The sequence below is a fragment of the Hippocampus comes genome, unplaced genomic scaffold (genome assembly GCF_001891065.2).
Source record: "Hippocampus comes isolate QL1 unplaced genomic scaffold, H_comes_QL1_v1.1 scaffold130, whole genome shotgun sequence".
NCBI lineage: Eukaryota > Metazoa > Chordata > Actinopteri > Syngnathiformes > Syngnathidae > Hippocampus > Hippocampus comes.
In genome coordinates this window covers 2,559,038-2,575,993 of record NW_017842057.1, presented here as the reverse complement: position 1 = coordinate 2,575,993, position 16,956 = coordinate 2,559,038, and the positions used below count along the sequence as shown (strand labels likewise).

Here is a 16,956-nt window from a genome sequence, read left to right as displayed (position 1 = left end):
CCGTTTTATTTATTTCGGAATACGAAAGATGTTTTATTTTGAAAACTTACCGGATTCTCCGTTACATCCGTCTGTGTCCAGCTTGACACACGTCAAGCCACGCTTCTCCGTAACGCGACCAATTAGGCTAAAAACAAACACCGGAGCTCGCAAAATGAGTAAAAAAACTGCTGGAGATCGCAAATGACGGCGGCCTTAAAAGTACGTTCGAGACAACTGGATTAAAGTTATGTCTGAATACTCTGAGATCGCCACAATAGCACTTTTGCTATTTCCGACATCCTACCTGTGTGAGGCGGGGGGATTATGCAGCAACGGCGACGAAAACAAAATTACGAAGTAGACTGGACATAAACCACACACTTGCGGTGTCATTGTCTCTCCTATTACCCCGAGATGGGACCGTCTGGTTGCAGAAAATCAAGCTCGGTGCTGTGGTGAGTCGTCATTTTCATGCACTTTGAATTTGCGTTGTATCGTATTTTGAAGGCATTAAACATTGCCATAGCGATTGGAGTGTTGCGGCCAGATTAGACGCTCCTTGTGTTTATTATTATATTTCGAAAACACCAGTTTTCATGCAGCTCATACCATATTATTTTGTTGTATTATTTCCGCCACACCTTAAATGCCGGTCCCTGAAAATATTGTCTGACATAAACCGGTCCGTGGGGCAAAAAAGGTTGGGGACCCCTGCTGTATATCTCTTTTCTGAATCACTTATCCTCATAATTAATATACTTTTAATATTCTAAGCCACTGCTCCTAGCTGATGTACGCGGCGTGGGACCATTTCCTGTTTAGCTGTATATGTAGCATTATTTTGTATTAATTTTCTTTCAGACACTTAATAAATTGCCTGCTGGTTTGCTGTTCAAGGTCGGATAGGCTCCGCTTTAACGGGGTCCAGCGAAACCTTTGTGAAGGGTACTCTTTCACGCAAATACTTAATTCGATCTTGCACGATTGATAACATAACGTTAGCTTAGCAAGTAGCATGGCTTCTGGGTCCTTCCCTCTGATAATTACTCCTCGTAATCTCTGTGTGAGGATTCCTGAGTTAGGAGCGAACCTGCAACGGTTTCGCAGGCAGTGGTTAAACCTTCTTGCTAAACTTGCTATTGCTAGCTCTAGCTCGCTGTGACGTCGTCTCGCCTCAACTTGACAACTTCCGGGCTACAGGTGACATAAGCAGCTCAATGAATATTTTTGGGAGACAGTCACTGCCGTTGATTTAGAGGACAAACGTAAAAATCTTCGATTCTCAGTTTTGCTATTCTTTGTGTTTTGCCGAGGCTCAAAATGCAAACTGCTTTGCTGTTGTAGTTTGAAGGCGTACACATCTTGCCTTCAGGACCTTTTTTTTAAGTAGTTAATCACATTTTTTTTTTTTTTTTTGCGTGGTTTATTTTTGCTCTCCTAAATTAGTGGTATTCTTTATTTGCATTCACCCACTTCTTCATTTATTAATTTTTATTGACTCTTACCATACGTTTGTCATGTAGGATGACTCCCCCTGCGACTCTCTTCCTCCGCATTTCTTTAAGGAGGTTCTCCCGAATATTGGTACATCGGACTTGGCCATTATCAACAGCAGTCTCTCTTCTGCTACAGTTCCCCAACAGTTTAAACATGCTGTGGTCCAACCCTCTGATCAAGAAACCTGGTCTTGATCAAGATTTACTGTCAAATTTTAGGCCCATTTCCAAGCTGCCTTTCATGAAAAACTATTCTGGAAAAAGTAGTGCACAAAAATTGTTCTTGGATGAACATAACGTCTTGGAGGTCTTCCAGTCAGGTTTCAAGACGATGCATAGCACAGAGTCAGCCCTGTTACGCGTTTCTAATGACATCCTCCTGGCAAATGACAGTGGAGACTACTGTGTCTGGTTTTATTGAATTTAACTGCAGCATTTGATACAGTGGATCACAGTGTTCTGATGGCTCATTTGCAGCAACTGGTGGGCATTGGCGGTAGCGCCCTTGAGTGGTTCAGGTCCTATTTAGCTAACAGAACCTTTTGTGTTAGCCTTGGTTGCGCTGAGTCACGAACTGCCCCACTGTCGTGTGATGTTCCACCGGGCTCAATTCTGGGGCCTCTGCTGTTCCCACTGTATCTGCTCCCATTGGGTTCCATCTGAAGGAAACATAGTATTTCCTTCCACTGCTATGTGGATGACTGTCAGATCTATGTCCTGCTGAGCAAAAAAGAAGCTTTCTCATTAAGGCCACATTTATCCTGCCTGGAGGAAATCAAAACCTGGATGGCACTAAATTTCTAGAATTCCAATGAAATGAAGACAGAAGTGATGATCTTTGGCACCAGTGGCCCTTTTACATCCCGTCCTGTAGACTTGGGCCCCCTGGCGCCTAATCTTAAACAAACAGTCTCAAACTTGGGTCTTAAAGTGGACTTTTATCTTAAAATTGGACCCGCAAAATTGGTGCTATTGTTAAATCCAGCTTCCTTCATCTTAGGCAGCTGGCTAAAGTAAAGCCTCTCCTTTCTGATGAGCACTTTGAAACAGTATTTCATGCTTTCGTCACATCCCGGCTGGATGACTGTAATGCTCGTTACTTTGGAGTCAGCCAATCCTCCATTAAATGTCTCCAGTTGGTCCAGGATGCTGCTGCTTGCCTCTTGACTGGTAAGAGGGAGTACATAACTCCTCCTCCGGCATCTCTTCACTGGCTCCCTCTTATTTGTTTTTAAATCTTTAAATGACCTCACTCCACCTTACCTCCCTGAGCTTCTCCGCCGGGCCCGAGCACTCCACGGGCAAAGAAAGGAGCCAGTCAAGCCTCCTGCACTCGGTGCTAGAATGGCCGAGATGGCTTGACTGCCTCCAATCGCGATATTGCTTCTTACACTAATATCTTAATTTTACCGCAAGTTTAAAACAAGACTACAGAGCTAAAAAGTGCAACATCATGTTCATATAACATAAATCAATCAAAAATAGATTTTAGTCATTTCTTCAAGAACCGTTAATGGTGGAGCTTATCGACACTTCACTCTTAGTTAATTCAGCCCTGAAGCCAGATGAGTAACAGGGCGTTTACCTAGTTCCCATTTTGCAATGTACCACCGTACTTCTTCAGTACATATTTACAACTGTATAATCTGCTTTTACATGCTAAAAGGAGATATGCTGTGATGCAACATTTAACTGAAATTACTCCTTTCTGTCATAGTGCTTTCCATTAACATCTGAAATTGAAGGCTGTAGGAGAATTATCCATCTGTCAGCTTCAAGACTGGAAGAGCACCTCTCTCAGGACAAAAAGTAAACACACACACACACACAAAATGTGTATATTCTGTGACAATGGTCAACACTGCTGTTGTTGATTTTGTAAATCTGTTTCCCAGTGAATTGTCAGAGGCAGCCTATGAGAAGCTGGCTGATGAGACGCTGGATGCACTGGCTGATTACTTTGAAGACTTAATGGATGAACCTTTCACTGGACCAGACTATGATGTTGTGCTCTCTGTAAGTCAGTGTTGATCATTCTTCCTGAGTATCTATGTTCATATTATTACATTGGACATGGGGAAAAGAATCACTGCACAAATAATATATTTTAATAATTGTTCAAAATGTGACAGACCAGGTAGACCAGAAAAAGTATGAAATGCGTTCATCTCCAACAATCTCTCTACTGACAGTGGCCAATCTCTGCATAAGTCTCCAACAGATCTGTGCAGCTATGAATGTTTGGCTAACTAGATTTTTATTTTTTTTTTTAAAGAAGGCAATTTAGACAAGTCTATAACAGTCCACGTTTTTTTTTTTTCCTTATTGGCCTGGAGGACATGATGTCCATCAATTTCCAAAAACAATTTGAAATGTGGATTCATCAGACTACAGAACACATTCTGTTTTACATCAGCCCAGCTGAGATGAGGTCGGGCCAAAAGAAACTGACTGAATTTCTGGGTGTTGTTGATAAATAGCTTTTGCTTTGCATAGTTCAGTTTTAAATTGCACTTATGGATGTAGCAGCAAACTTTATTTACTGACAGTTTTTTTTCCTGAGCTCAAGTGGTGATATCCTTTACACATTTATGTCGGTGTTTGATGCAGTGCTGCCTGGGGGATTGAAGGTCACGAGCATTCAATGTTGTTTATGGTCATGCCGCTTACATCGAATGATTTCTCCAGATTCTCTTATTTTTTTTTGCTGATATTATGGACCGGAAATGATGAGATCACAAACTTCATTGCAATTGTACATTCAGGAACATTGTCCTTAAAACTGTTCCGCACAGGGGAACCTTGCCCCATCTTTGCTTGTAAATGACTGAGCAATTCGGGGAAGGGCCTCCTGGCACTCACCTGTTCCCAGTTAGCCTGTTCTCTACTGGGATGTTCCAAATTTGAATTTGCTGAGCATTCCTCAATTTTTAAAAGTCTTTTTTCCCCTGTCCCTGCCTTTTGAAATGTGTTGCAACCATAAAATTCGAAGTCAATGATCATTTGCTAGAAACAATAAGGTTTAAAAGTTTGAACATTAAATATCTTGTCTTTGGTGTATTCAATTACATTTAGTTGAACATGAGGGCCATATTGATTTCTAAATTTGACAGGTGGGCCGGGTCAGCACAAGATATGGTACATATAAAAAAACGTATATGTTGACAGTCCATACCAAACATCAACAGAACAAAAGCATTCAAGTATTACCATACTTTTTTTCATGAGAACAGTGAGATAACTATGGTATATGTCCGGTATGAACGTCCAAGTACGGTATGTTAACAACATACATTGGTGACAACACAAGCAACAAAGTGCAACAATATATTGTCCAAAAACTGCGGCATACAGTACAGGTACAGTATATGAGAAAATATAACAAAGGTAGGACTATTTGCTCCAAAATGAGACGAGTAAAAGACCTGGTGGCTTTCCTTTCCACTCACTCTTCAATGCCCATAGTTAGCGTTATGGAACTCGCTTTCTCTCTTATTAGCGGTCCAGTTTGCGAAAAGTTTTTAGCACGATAACAGTCAAGCCATTTCAGGAAACGTTCATTTACTTGACTGTCCGTCGAGCCGCAAGCAATTCACTCTGAGCATGGAAATAGCCCGAATCGGACTGAGCAAGAATCGCTTCCTCGTTTTTCAAAGTCTCGTAGATTTGAGTCTTCCAGACTCCAAGCGTCTCCTGAATGTTTCGTACTTCGTAACCTACTTTGTTTAATGAGATACACTTCATTTTCTCTTCCGCGGCCATTACCGCTCCTCTTTGTTTGGATGCCATGCTCTAATAAAGGATGTAAAAATGTTCGCAATTCCAGTAAAACTCACTGCAACAAAGAGTCGCTTGCATGTCGCCGTTTTGGATCCAATGACAGAAAATAGCGGTGGGGATACATCTATTTCGTCGTATCGAGCGCGACTTACTTGAGTTAGTGCTACTCCGGGCTTCCGTATCGTCTCCCCCTCCCTCTTTGTTCTCTGTGACTTCAAGTAACTGCGCCACCTGGCGTTTAAATGCCTGTATTACAAGTCCAAATGAAATGAATGCAATAATTTACATCGAACCTTAATTGTGTACTGTACCAACCTTCGGCGGGCCGGATTAAAAAGACCAACGGGCCGGATCCGGCCCGCGGGCCGTAGTTTGCCCATGTCTGATCTAGTCTATATTAACTGTCGGAGTGTCCTCTGAAATACCCCTGAGGAGGGGGCAAATATCTTCAAAGCAGTGTAAAGCACATCCTAGTGGAACGTAGAAATAGCCAATTTTTTTAGTTTCCAGTAACATGTCCCTTTTCTTCTGCAGAGTGGTGTGCTGACGGTACAAGTGGGTGGTCACCATGGAACCTATGTCATCAACAAGCAAACGCCAAACAGACAGATTTGGTTGGCATCTCCAACAAGGTGAGACCAGATAATACATTCTGGTATACAGTAATCCCTCATTTATCGCGGGGGTTACGTTCCAAAAAGAACCAGTAATAAGTGAAATCCGTGAAGTAGGATTTATAAAAAAAAAAAAAAAAAGCAAAAAAATGTGAGAGGCACGAAATTTCAAATGTGCTGTATACACATTTTACAATAAAGTTGTACTTTGTACTTGATAGTCAGCTTTATTTTTTACAGTTATTATACAATACTGAACTATGTATACAATGCAGAGGCGATTGCGCTAAGACTGCAAGGGAAGCTCAGCTTCCCCTAAAATGTCAAAAAGTAAGTGATCAAATATATGTGTGAACGTGCAATTGTGTGGACATGTCATTGACTAAATAGGCGCTCAACTTTTGTTCCGAATAAGCTTCTTATTACTGGTTACGACGCGACTCTCTTCTCATTCATTCCCACAGCTTCACTGTGCTTAAAACTGTGTGGATGCTGAGCGTCGACCGCGCGGAGCTGGGCGTCTAGAGAGTTTAGGTTAGGTTGTCCCATTGCATTGAAACGAGACGAGTCATTGGATAAATGCTGGTTTTGTCCCGCCCATTGAACGCTCAGCGTCTCTGGGAGTCTATGGACAGTGGGCGTTTATGGGCGGGCCCGGACGCTGAGCTTTTCTGCATGATGATTGGATGAGCTGTCTGAGGCTGAATCTCTTTTAGATTGACAGCGAAATGAGCCAATCACCGATCTTTTGGTGAATGCAACCTTCTCATTTTTTTGAAAAGGAACAGAGAGTGGAATTCACGTGTTAATAAACGGACACATTTTATGATGTAGGCCGAAATTGAGCTTCCCCTCCTTGACAGACCAGCATCCGCCACTGATACAATGAAACCAAAGACCAAAAATTTGCAAAGGTAAATTTGGCAAGCTGTACAGAGACGGGGTGCGGAAACTGTTCACGTCGGTCAGTGCCTTAGCCAGTCAGGATGCAGAACGCAATTCACTGTTTAAAAGCATTAAAAAAAACTGCACTAAAAAAATCCGTGAAACAGTGAAGCCGCAGAAAGTGAACCGCGTTAGAGCGAGGGATCACTGTATACTGAGCAGCCACAACAATATGACCACCTGCACAATCTAATAAAACGTGATCGAAGAACTGCATAAAAACAAGCTGGTTTCATTTACATTGTGAGGCATGTATTATTTAACATAGTTTATTATTGGGTTTGAAATTCTCTATGGCATAGAACTGCATTGTACAGATTGTTGTTTCCAATGTTTTGACCTTCATGTGTTGCTGAATGAGAAAACCAAACTACTATTTGAAACACCTCTTGGGGGAATCACGATCAGACTAATCTTTATTGCCCAAGTTTGTTTCTCATAAGTTTACATACCCTATTAGTGTGCGTGCGTGCGTGCGTGCGTGCAAGAGCCCGGTGGTCGACTGGTTAGCACGTCGGCCTCACAGTGCAGCAGTACAGGGTTCGGTTCCAGTTCCAGCCTTCCTGTGTGGAGTTTGCATGTTCTCCCTGTGCCTGCGTGGGTTTTCTCCGGGTACTCCGATTTCCTCCTACATTCCAAAAACATGCATGGCAGCCTGATTGAACACTCTAAATCAGGGGCCACCAACCTTTTTTGCCCCACGGACCGGTTTATGTCAGACAATATTTTCAGGGACCGGCATTTAAGGTGTGGTGGAAATAATACAACAAAATAATATGGTATGAGCTGCATGAAAACTGTGGTGTTTTCAAAATATAATGATAAACACAAGGAGCGTCGGTTTATGTCCAGTCTACTTCGTAATTTTGTTTTCGTCGCCGTTGCTGCAGAACCCCCCGCCTCACACAGGTAGCATGTCGGAAATAGCAACAGTGCTATTGTGGCGCCCTCAGAGTATTCAGCCATAACTTTAATCCAGTTGTCTCGAACGTACTTTTAAGGCCGCCGTCATTTGCGATATCCAGCAGTTTTTTTACTCATTTTGCGAGCTCCTGTGTTTTGTTTTGAAGTAATCGGTCACGTGACGGAGAAGCGTGGCTTGATGTGTGTCAAGTGTGACACAGACGGATGTAACGGAGAATCCGGTAGTTTTTCAAAATAAAACATCTTTCGTATTCCGAAATAAATAAAACGGAATTAAGGCAAGTTCTTTCTGTGCGGCCCGATACCAAATGCCCGGCGGACCGATACCGGTCCGCGGACCGGCGGTTGGGGACCCCTGCTCTAAATTGTCTCTTGGTGTGAGTGTAAGTGTGAATGATTGGATCTCTATGTGTACCCTGCGATTGGCTCAAACAGCAGTTCACAGTACCCAATGTTTTTGCAGTCCTTGGGAACTCCACTGTTCTGTGCTGGGGCACTTCAGTGCTCACTTGGGCAATGACAGTTAGACATGGAACAGCGTGTTTGGGAGGAATGCCCCCCCGGTCTTAATACGAGTGGTGTTCTGTTATTGGACTTATGTGCTCATCACGGATTGAAGATAGGGGTGTCCATATGTGCACTTGGCACCAGGACGCCTTAGGCCGCAGTTCGATGATCGACTTTGTAGTCATGTCGTTGGATTTGCGGCTGCATGTATTGACTACTGAAGAGAGGGTTGGAGCTGTCAACTGATCACCGCCTCGTGGTGTGCTGGGTCCAATGGACCTAAAACTTATTGTGAGGGTTTGCTGGGAACGTTTGGCAGAGTCCTCTATCAGAAAGAATTTCAACTCCCACCTCCGTCAGAACATTGGCCACGTCCCAGTGGAGGCAGGTGTCATTGAGGAAGTTCTCTTTGAATCAGTATGAACCATGTTTCCATTATTGAGGCGGCCGGTCAGAGCTGTGGCCGTAAGGAGGTTGGTACCTATTGTGGCGGGAATCTCTGAACCCGCTGGTGGACACCGGCAGTAAAGGATGCCGTCAAGCTGAAGAAAGAGTTCTATCAGGCTTTTTTGACCTGTGACAACTGACAGGTACCGGCTGGCCACGCGAATGCAGCTTTGGTGGTCACTGAGACAAAAACTCAGGCATGGGTGGAATTCGGCAAGGCGATGGAAAATGACTTCCGGATGGCTTCTATGAAATTCTGGTCCAGCATCCTGCGTCTCAGGAGGCGGAAGCAGTGCACAATTAACACTGTTATAGAGGAGATGGAGTGCTGCTGACCTCAACTCGGGACGTTCTGAGTCATGGGGAAAATTCTTAAATTCCATCAAAACACGTTCCATTGCAGAAACAGCCTGGAGTCTCTGAGGTTGGCTCTCCTATCTCAGGGGTTGAATTAACCGATATGGTTAAAACCGTCCTTGGTTGGAAAGGTGAGAGCCGCCCGGAGTTCCTAAAGGCTCTGGATCGTGTGGGTCTGTCCTGGTTGACATGCTGTTCAACATTGCGTGGACATCAGGGACGGTACCTCTGGATTGGAAGACCGTGGCAGTCCCTCTTTTTAAGAAGGGGGACCGGAGCATATGTTCCAACAGTGAACCAGCTCTACACCCACAGCAGGGTTCTTGAAGGGGCATTGGGAGTCTGCCTGACCAGTCTACATGTTTTGTGGACTTGGAGAAGTCATTTGACTGTGTTCCTTGGGGAGTTCTGTGGAGGTTACTTCGGGTCTACGGCGTACCGAGCCCAGTAATATGGGCTATTCAGTTCCCTCACCACCGATGTCAGAGTTTGTTACCCTGCATTGTCAGTAATAAGTTGGAATCGTTTGCAGTGAGGGTTGAACTGCAACAAGGCTGCCCTTTGTGTTTTTGTAGTTTTGTTTTGTTTTGTTTTTTCCCCCCCAGTGTGGGACAAATAAAGGTTTTCTTATCTTATTTTGTCTTTGTCATCACCTATTCTGTTACTAACTTTTAGGGCGCAGCCAAGGCCTTGAAGGAGTCCGCTTTAGTGGCCTCAGTATATTTATTATTCAGCACAATTACTGCATTTTGCAAGCCTTACTTGGTTCTCTTTGTATTTTCAGTGGACCAAAACGCTACGATTGGACAGGTCGTGGTTGGGTCTATAGTCATGATGGCATCAGCCTGCACCAACTCCTGTCTGAAGAGTTTTCTACCATCTTCAAAAAGAACATGGACCTCTTTGGCCTGCCCAAGTCCTGAGACCACAAGGCTTATATTGTCCTGTTATCGTTAGAGTTCTAAGGACAGCAAATAAGAGTATTTAATGCCATCCTTGATTTGAGCATCTGTTTATAATCAGTCAGCAGTATTCATAAGAGTTGTCATTATCTAGATGCTGCCAAGTGTATTTTAAGTACCGTATTTTCCGCACTAAAAGGCGCACTGGATTATTAGGCGCACCTTCAATGAATGGGCTATTTTGTAATTTTTTTCATATATTGCACGCACTGGACTATAAGGCCCAATCTACAATGCATCCACTAGATGAAGCTACAGCCCTTCATTTGACTCGAGAGGCGTTCATGACCGCCTCCAAAAAAACGTAAATTCACGATTACTTCAATGAAACTACAAAAAATGAAAATACCATCAAAACAGAAAATCACAAAATAAATTCTATAGCCCCACGACAGAATTTATTTTGGCATTTCCTTGGGCCTAGCTGCAACAGAACGATCAGATGTCAGTAAATTGTAGGAGACTGGACTGTCTCAGAAGTGCTTATTTATTCCTTTGTTGTGTACTGTATTCACAAACGAGGAAATCACAAAATAAATTCTGTAGGGGGGCTATAGAATTTATTTTGTGATTTCCGCGCTTGAGTTTCTGTTTTGATGCATTATTTTCAATTTTCGTAGTTTCAAGAAGGAATCGTTAATTTACGTTTTTCCGAGGCGGTCATGAACGCCTCTCGAGTCGAAGGAAGAAGAGAAGGCACGGAGACGGACAGACGTAACTGTATTTGTTGAGACTGAAAAACATTCATAAAGTGTGCGTTTTTAAAAAAACAGCACCACAGCTCTCATTCTTTCGGAGCTGCAACAAAAACTTATTTACTAAAGCAGTGACACAGTTCACTGAACCAACAGCAAGTTATAACATTGTAAGCCTGTCTCCAGCGAGGGCCCATCTTGGGGTCGACATGTTACCATAATGACCGTACACAAGGCGCACCGGATTTTAAGGCGCGCTGTGAGTTTTTAAGAAAATTGAAGACTTTTCGGTGCGCCTTATAGTGCGCAAAATACGGTATGTAAATATGATATTTAATGGTCATTATATGGCACATTGCACATGACTTGTTGTGATATCAATAAATGGGCAATTTCTGCATGGAGTTTACTGAATTTGCTTGTGTGGGGGTTGCTTGTAGATTCATTTCGATTTGCATCGTAGAGAACTGAATTATGCCAAGATTGTGACCTTAGTTCAGGATGAGATCAACCATTTCGTGCATTTTTGCAGTTGCATTTGCATTTTGCATTTTTGAAGTCTTAAATCAGACTGAATACCAGACACTGGGAGAGGAGTTCAACCAATTGATCTACGCAACACATTTTTATAGTGACCTACAGGTTAATCTCAATAAATTAAAATATCCTAGAAAATGTAGTTCAGTTCAAAAAGTGAAACTCATAGATTTACGACACCGTAAAATATTTCTCGATTTTTCAATAAATTCACGTAATAGAAAATGTAATTTATTTAAGTAGTTTAAATAAACAAATGAAATTCCAACCCACGGCTCGCTTTGGCTGGCTCAATGCGGCTCTTGGGCTTTCAAATGACAAGTGTCGAAAACGCCTCGGCAGTGGCGATGCCATTCAAACCACGTCGTTAAATACACAGAACTTACTACGTCAGCCTATCATCAATCCTGTTACTTGATTGACATACAGGGAAACCAATCAGATGACAACTGACTCACCGCTCATGTACACACCACGGTGCTTTGCGCTCAACGCTAAGCAGGTCAGCGAATTACCTCCGATTTTAAGGCAGTGGTGTCCAATACGTCAATTGCGATCGACCGGGAGCCAGCGGACTGGTCCCAAGTCGAGCGTGAATGTTGGAAGGATGAAATAGGGGGTGAAAAAAACTGTGTGTGTGTTTCGATTCCGTTCATGTTCGGTGACGTTCCGGCTGTCGCTCATCTCGGCGTGCGTGCTTGCGTATGCACACGTGTGCGTGGTTGGGCGCCCGTGTGTGTGCGTGCGTGTATATACTTGGACATCCGTGATCGGGTCGGTCGCGGGAGGTTCATCGCTTCAAAAGTCGATCTTCAGTCAAATACGTAGCAAGCTGACCCAAGTAGTAAGTAACCACTGCAGCTCGTGTGTGTGTGTGTGTGTGTGTGTGTGCGTGCGTGCGTGCGTGCGTGCGTGCGTGCGTGCGTGCGTGCGTGCGTGCGTGCGTGCGTGCGTGCGTGCGTGCGTGCGTGCGTGCGTGCGTGCGTGCGTGCGTGCGTGCGTGCGCGCACGCGCGCGATGTGGCTCTTTGCAGTTACACAGTAAAAAAATTGGCTCTTAGTCTCTGACTGGTTGGTCACCCCTGTGTTAGAGCAGAGACACAAAAATATATTAATAAATATGTAATATCAATAACACGAATACAGACACACAAATCTTTTTTTTTTTTCCATTTCCCCTTACACCCTTTGTGATCGACTTGGGACCAGTATGCAGGCTACCTGTCGATCGCTATCAACTGGTTGAGCACAGCTGCTTTAGACCCTTCCTTTGTTGGCATCGTGTGGAAGGGTCGTAACATCCTGTAACTCGCTGCAAAAAGTCAACCCTCTGTGCCAAGAAATGAAAAATGTGCGACAGAAAACTTGCTGCCTTGAAGCAACCCTGTCTTTCAGGACTTCAGGACTAACTTCTTTGTTAACAGGACTGAGTTCATCCAAGTGCAGCAAACTCTTTTTTGTCCTCCCAGTGTTGCGTCCTAGAAGTTTGTAAGGATTTATATTTCATTCATGTGTGAAAAGACACAGTAAGAGGAGCATTTTTATTTTGTCATATTTTTATTTGTACACATTTTCTACAATTACACCAGTTTTTTGGGGGACCCAGAGTTTTAGATTTCAAGTGTCTCATCATGTCATCAAGAAGGAGAGGGAATCAACGAAGGCCACGAAGATGTGCGGGAAAAGAGGAGGAAAAAAATAGATAACCAGTGTCTGTTCGATGCTAAATGCTTAACGCACATCCATCCATCCGTCCATCCATTTTCTACCGCTTATCCGGGGTCGGTCGTGGGGTCAACAGCTTTGGCTGGGAAGCCCAGACTTCCCTCTCCCCAGCCACTTGTTCCAGCTCTTCCCGGGGGATCTTGAGGCGTTCCCAGGCTAACTGGGAGACATAGTTTCCCCAGCGTGTCCTGGGTCGTCCCTGGGGCCTCCTGCTGGTGGGACATGTCCGGAACACCTCACCAGGGAAGTGTCCAGGAGGCATCTTAATCAGATGCTCGAGCCACCTCATCTGGCTCCTCTCGACGTGTGGCTCTGCTTAATGTACACTCGAACTGAACTGGGAAAGTAAAGTTGCCCAAACGAAGAACAGAGATGTGTCTTTCTTTTGAGGGTACAAAATCTTGATGTTTCCGCCTGATTTTACTGTGAAGAAAACCCAGTCACCGGACGCAAGTAACTCGCTGCACTAACGCTAGCTCAGGGGTGCCCAAACTTTTTTTGACCTAAGTTCTACTTTTCGATCAACCAATCCCCCCTGATCGACCCGTTACCGCGCACGCGCGCATACGCACGCACGTACACACGCATGCCATGATGAATAGATATCCTTTATTTGTCCCACACTGGGGAAATTTACAGCCTTCAGCAGCAAGATTGTGGGTAGAAAGAAGAGAAAATAAAACACAGTTCAATTAAGTGCAATATAAATACAAACATGGATAAGGTCAATAATTAAGTGCAATATAATACAATAGTCACAGTACTATTCACATATGTTGTCATATCATTTAAATAATTCTATGATTCATTTGTTTATTCATTTTTTATTCAGCAGCCTGACAGCAGTCGGTAGGAACGAGCGGCGGTATCTCTCCGTCTTGCAACGCGGGTGTAACAGTCTCTGACTGAAGGAGCTACCGAGTGCTGTCAGGGCTGGCTGGAGGGGGTGGGAGGGACTGTCCAACATAGCTTTTAGCTTAGCTAGCATCCTGCTGTTGCCCACCTCCTCCAGAGTGTCGAGGGAGCAGCCCAGGACAGAACCAGCCTTCCTGACTAGTCGCTCTAATCTCTTCCTATCCCGGGCCGAGATGCTGCCTGACCAGCAGACAATGCCATAATGGATGGCCGAGGCCACCACCGAGTTATAGAAAGTCTTAAGGAGTGACCCCTGAACCCCAAAAGACCTCAGTTTCCTGAGTAGGAAAAGTCTGCTCTGACCTTTCCTAATCAGGGTGTCCGTGTTAGTCGACCAGTCCAGTTTGTTGTTTAGAAGAACACCCAGGTACTTGTAGGAGGTCACCCTCTCTATGTCCATACCCTGGATGTTCATCAGTGCTGGTGAGGACTGTTGCTTGCAGAAATCCACAACCAACTCCTTAGTTTTCCTAGGGTTGATCTGGAGTTGATTCTGCTGGCACCAGTCCACAAAGTCCTTCGTCAGTCGCTTGTACTCCCGATCGTCCCCCTCTGTAATGAGGCCAACAATCGCAGAGTCATCGGAGAACTCTGCGCTGCGAATAGCCTGACGCTGAGGCATCCCATGTACTTAGGCAGCCTGTTAACGATCGTAGCTCACGTGTACCATTTTAAAATGTCTCTCTCAGCCCTCCAGGTTCCCATTCTTTGCCCGTCCCCTCGGTGAATTGTACAAAACAAACTGTGAATGAAAATAATAATGATAAAAGATATAGCACAACTACTCTGATCACAAGGTGCAACTGCAGACTGCTGAGCGCAAACAACTTCCGGTGACGCAATCACACATCACCGTAGGTTAAAGACTACCTGCTTTATTTTATATTCTTTTTTTCAATACATTTTGTGAAAGTGAAACGGATAGAATGATTAGGGTGCAGTGTGCATTAACACAAAAATATATATTACTAACATGCACAGAGACACAAATGTCCCCCCCCCCCCCCACACACACCTCACCAATCGACTTGGGACCAGTCCTTGATCTACTGGTCGATCGCGATCGGCGTAATGGGCACCCCTGCGCTAGCTGCTGAAGGACATCATCAAAATGCAGAGCCAAGCAGCGATGGTAAAAGTTTTCAACCATTGTCCAAAGTACAGCGTATGTCGCCTGCCAGGGCAAAGCTTGTTGAGGAGATAGAAGAGAAATTTCGGACACTGTTTGCTTCAGATTTGAATAACATCTGTGCAGGTCTTGATTTAAATGTGGATAAAAGTGATTCGACGCGGATGTCAAGAAAGTGTATTGTTCAGTATTTAGGGGGAGAGGATGTTATTTCACGAGAAGGTGAAGGAAACCAGTCAAAGTAAAGAGTCATTGCCTCAACAAGTAGTGGACATCCTGTGGACGAAAATGTTATCGACGCGAGTGACGCAAAAGAGTGGGGAGAAAGGGTTTTCTGCTGAACTCCACAGAAGTCAGCCCCCGGAGCTGCTCAGTGTGCTTTTCTCGTGCAGCTATTGTGTCGAAGAGATTTGAAGACAAATTGGGGAACCCAAAATCAGAAAGATAAGTGACTTCAGTCTTAAAAGACACATTCAAAGAGCATTGAAAAAAAAGGATATGATGAAGGGGAAGTTGTGGAAGCGGTCATTCAAGCTATTGTCAATTGAACAAAACTAAAGAGTTATTTGGAAAGTACAGCTGACATGACATTGCAAGCTCTCGGGCACATATTGCGGGCTCAATACATTGAGGAAGATGCCACAAAACTACATCACCCGCACACGCATGCTCTCCAGGAACCTAAAGAAACTCCGATTCAGTTTTTTTTTTTGCGAGCTGTGGATCTGAGGCAACTAATTGTGGTCACTTTCGAGAGAATCAAGTCCGGTTTGAAGTACAGCCATGAGCTTATAAAGTCAATTTCTTCAAACGGTACTCACTGGCCTCGCACAAAATGCTAATGTCACAGATGAGGTCCTCTTGGAAAAAAAATGACTGCTGCATACAATCTGACAACAGCTGTCAGCCAGGTCGAAAATAAAATTTGAAAGTTGCGTCAGTGAAGGAAGAAAAGAGTGTGTGCCATTGAAAGATTTGACAAGTGCAACAAAAACCTTTGTTTGGTCGCCAAAGTGTCAACAGTCATTTGAAACTGCCAAGGCGCTGCTCTGCAGCACTGCTGTCCTTTTGGCCCCCAATTTTGCACGTCCTTCTAAACTGGAGGTCAACACCGACCATTCGCACTCCTTATTGCTGTGAAACATTTCGAAGCTCCAGCTCTCTACCTGTCGTGGTCTACACCAACCATAACCCACTTGTTTTCCCTGGAGTGGATGAAAAACAACAACCAAAGGCTAATGAGGGAGTCCCTGCTCGTGCAGGACTTTAATACAATGACTTATGAATTAATTAATAATGAATACAAATAAGACACAAAAAAGGCCAAAATAACGTTCCAAATTTTGTGTGTGTGTGTGTGTGTGTGTGTGTGTGTATATATGTATGTATGTAAATATATATATGTATATGTATATATATATATATATATATATATATATATATGTATGTATATGTATGTATATGTATGTATATGTATGTAACGGAGTGATATATTTAGTTTATTAAATTATGGCGGAAGTGACGCAACAGCACACAGTGTGGCACTAGCTTCCCACCATAGTTCAGTCAGAGCTACGAGGGAAGTCACATGGTAAGTCACGTTTCATTGATGGTCCGGATTCATTTATAGTTTAAAGACAATATTTCACTTTGTTTTTCCTTTTTCTTACGGTACGATGTCTTTAATTAGTTCCCTGATTTGTCCCAAGTCCAAATTGCTTTTTGTATTATTTAATTTTAAGTTTTGTCGAATGAAAGTTTTTACCTGTTGAGTTAGTCGTGCTTTTCTGTTGCTCAGCCATGTCCGACACCAAACGCGACTTCACCATTCTCCTGCCACACTGTGTTTCAGCAATAAAAAGAAAGAAAAAGCCATACTCCATGCGTCTGGTCTTATTGAGGCGGCGACGTGAAACTCGAGACTGTCACAGTTGTGACCCCC

General features: G+C 43.7%; 1 protein-coding gene across 2 annotated transcripts in view; it reads left to right on the top strand.

Annotated features, from left to right (window-relative positions):
• Window positions 1-10,170, top strand: part of fxn (frataxin) — a 16,645-nt gene extending 6,475 nt beyond the window's left edge. For both annotated transcript variants that reach the window (XM_019860890.1, XM_019860889.1), the window contains 2 exons: window positions 5,793-5,890; window positions 9,837-10,170. In XM_019860890.1, the coding sequence (XP_019716449.1) occupies window positions 5,793-5,890; window positions 9,837-9,975 (237 nt within the window). In that variant the 3' untranslated portion in view covers window positions 9,976-10,170. The remainder of the gene's footprint in view (window positions 1-5,792; window positions 5,891-9,836) is intronic.
• Window positions 10,171-16,956: the final 6,786 nt, after the last annotated feature.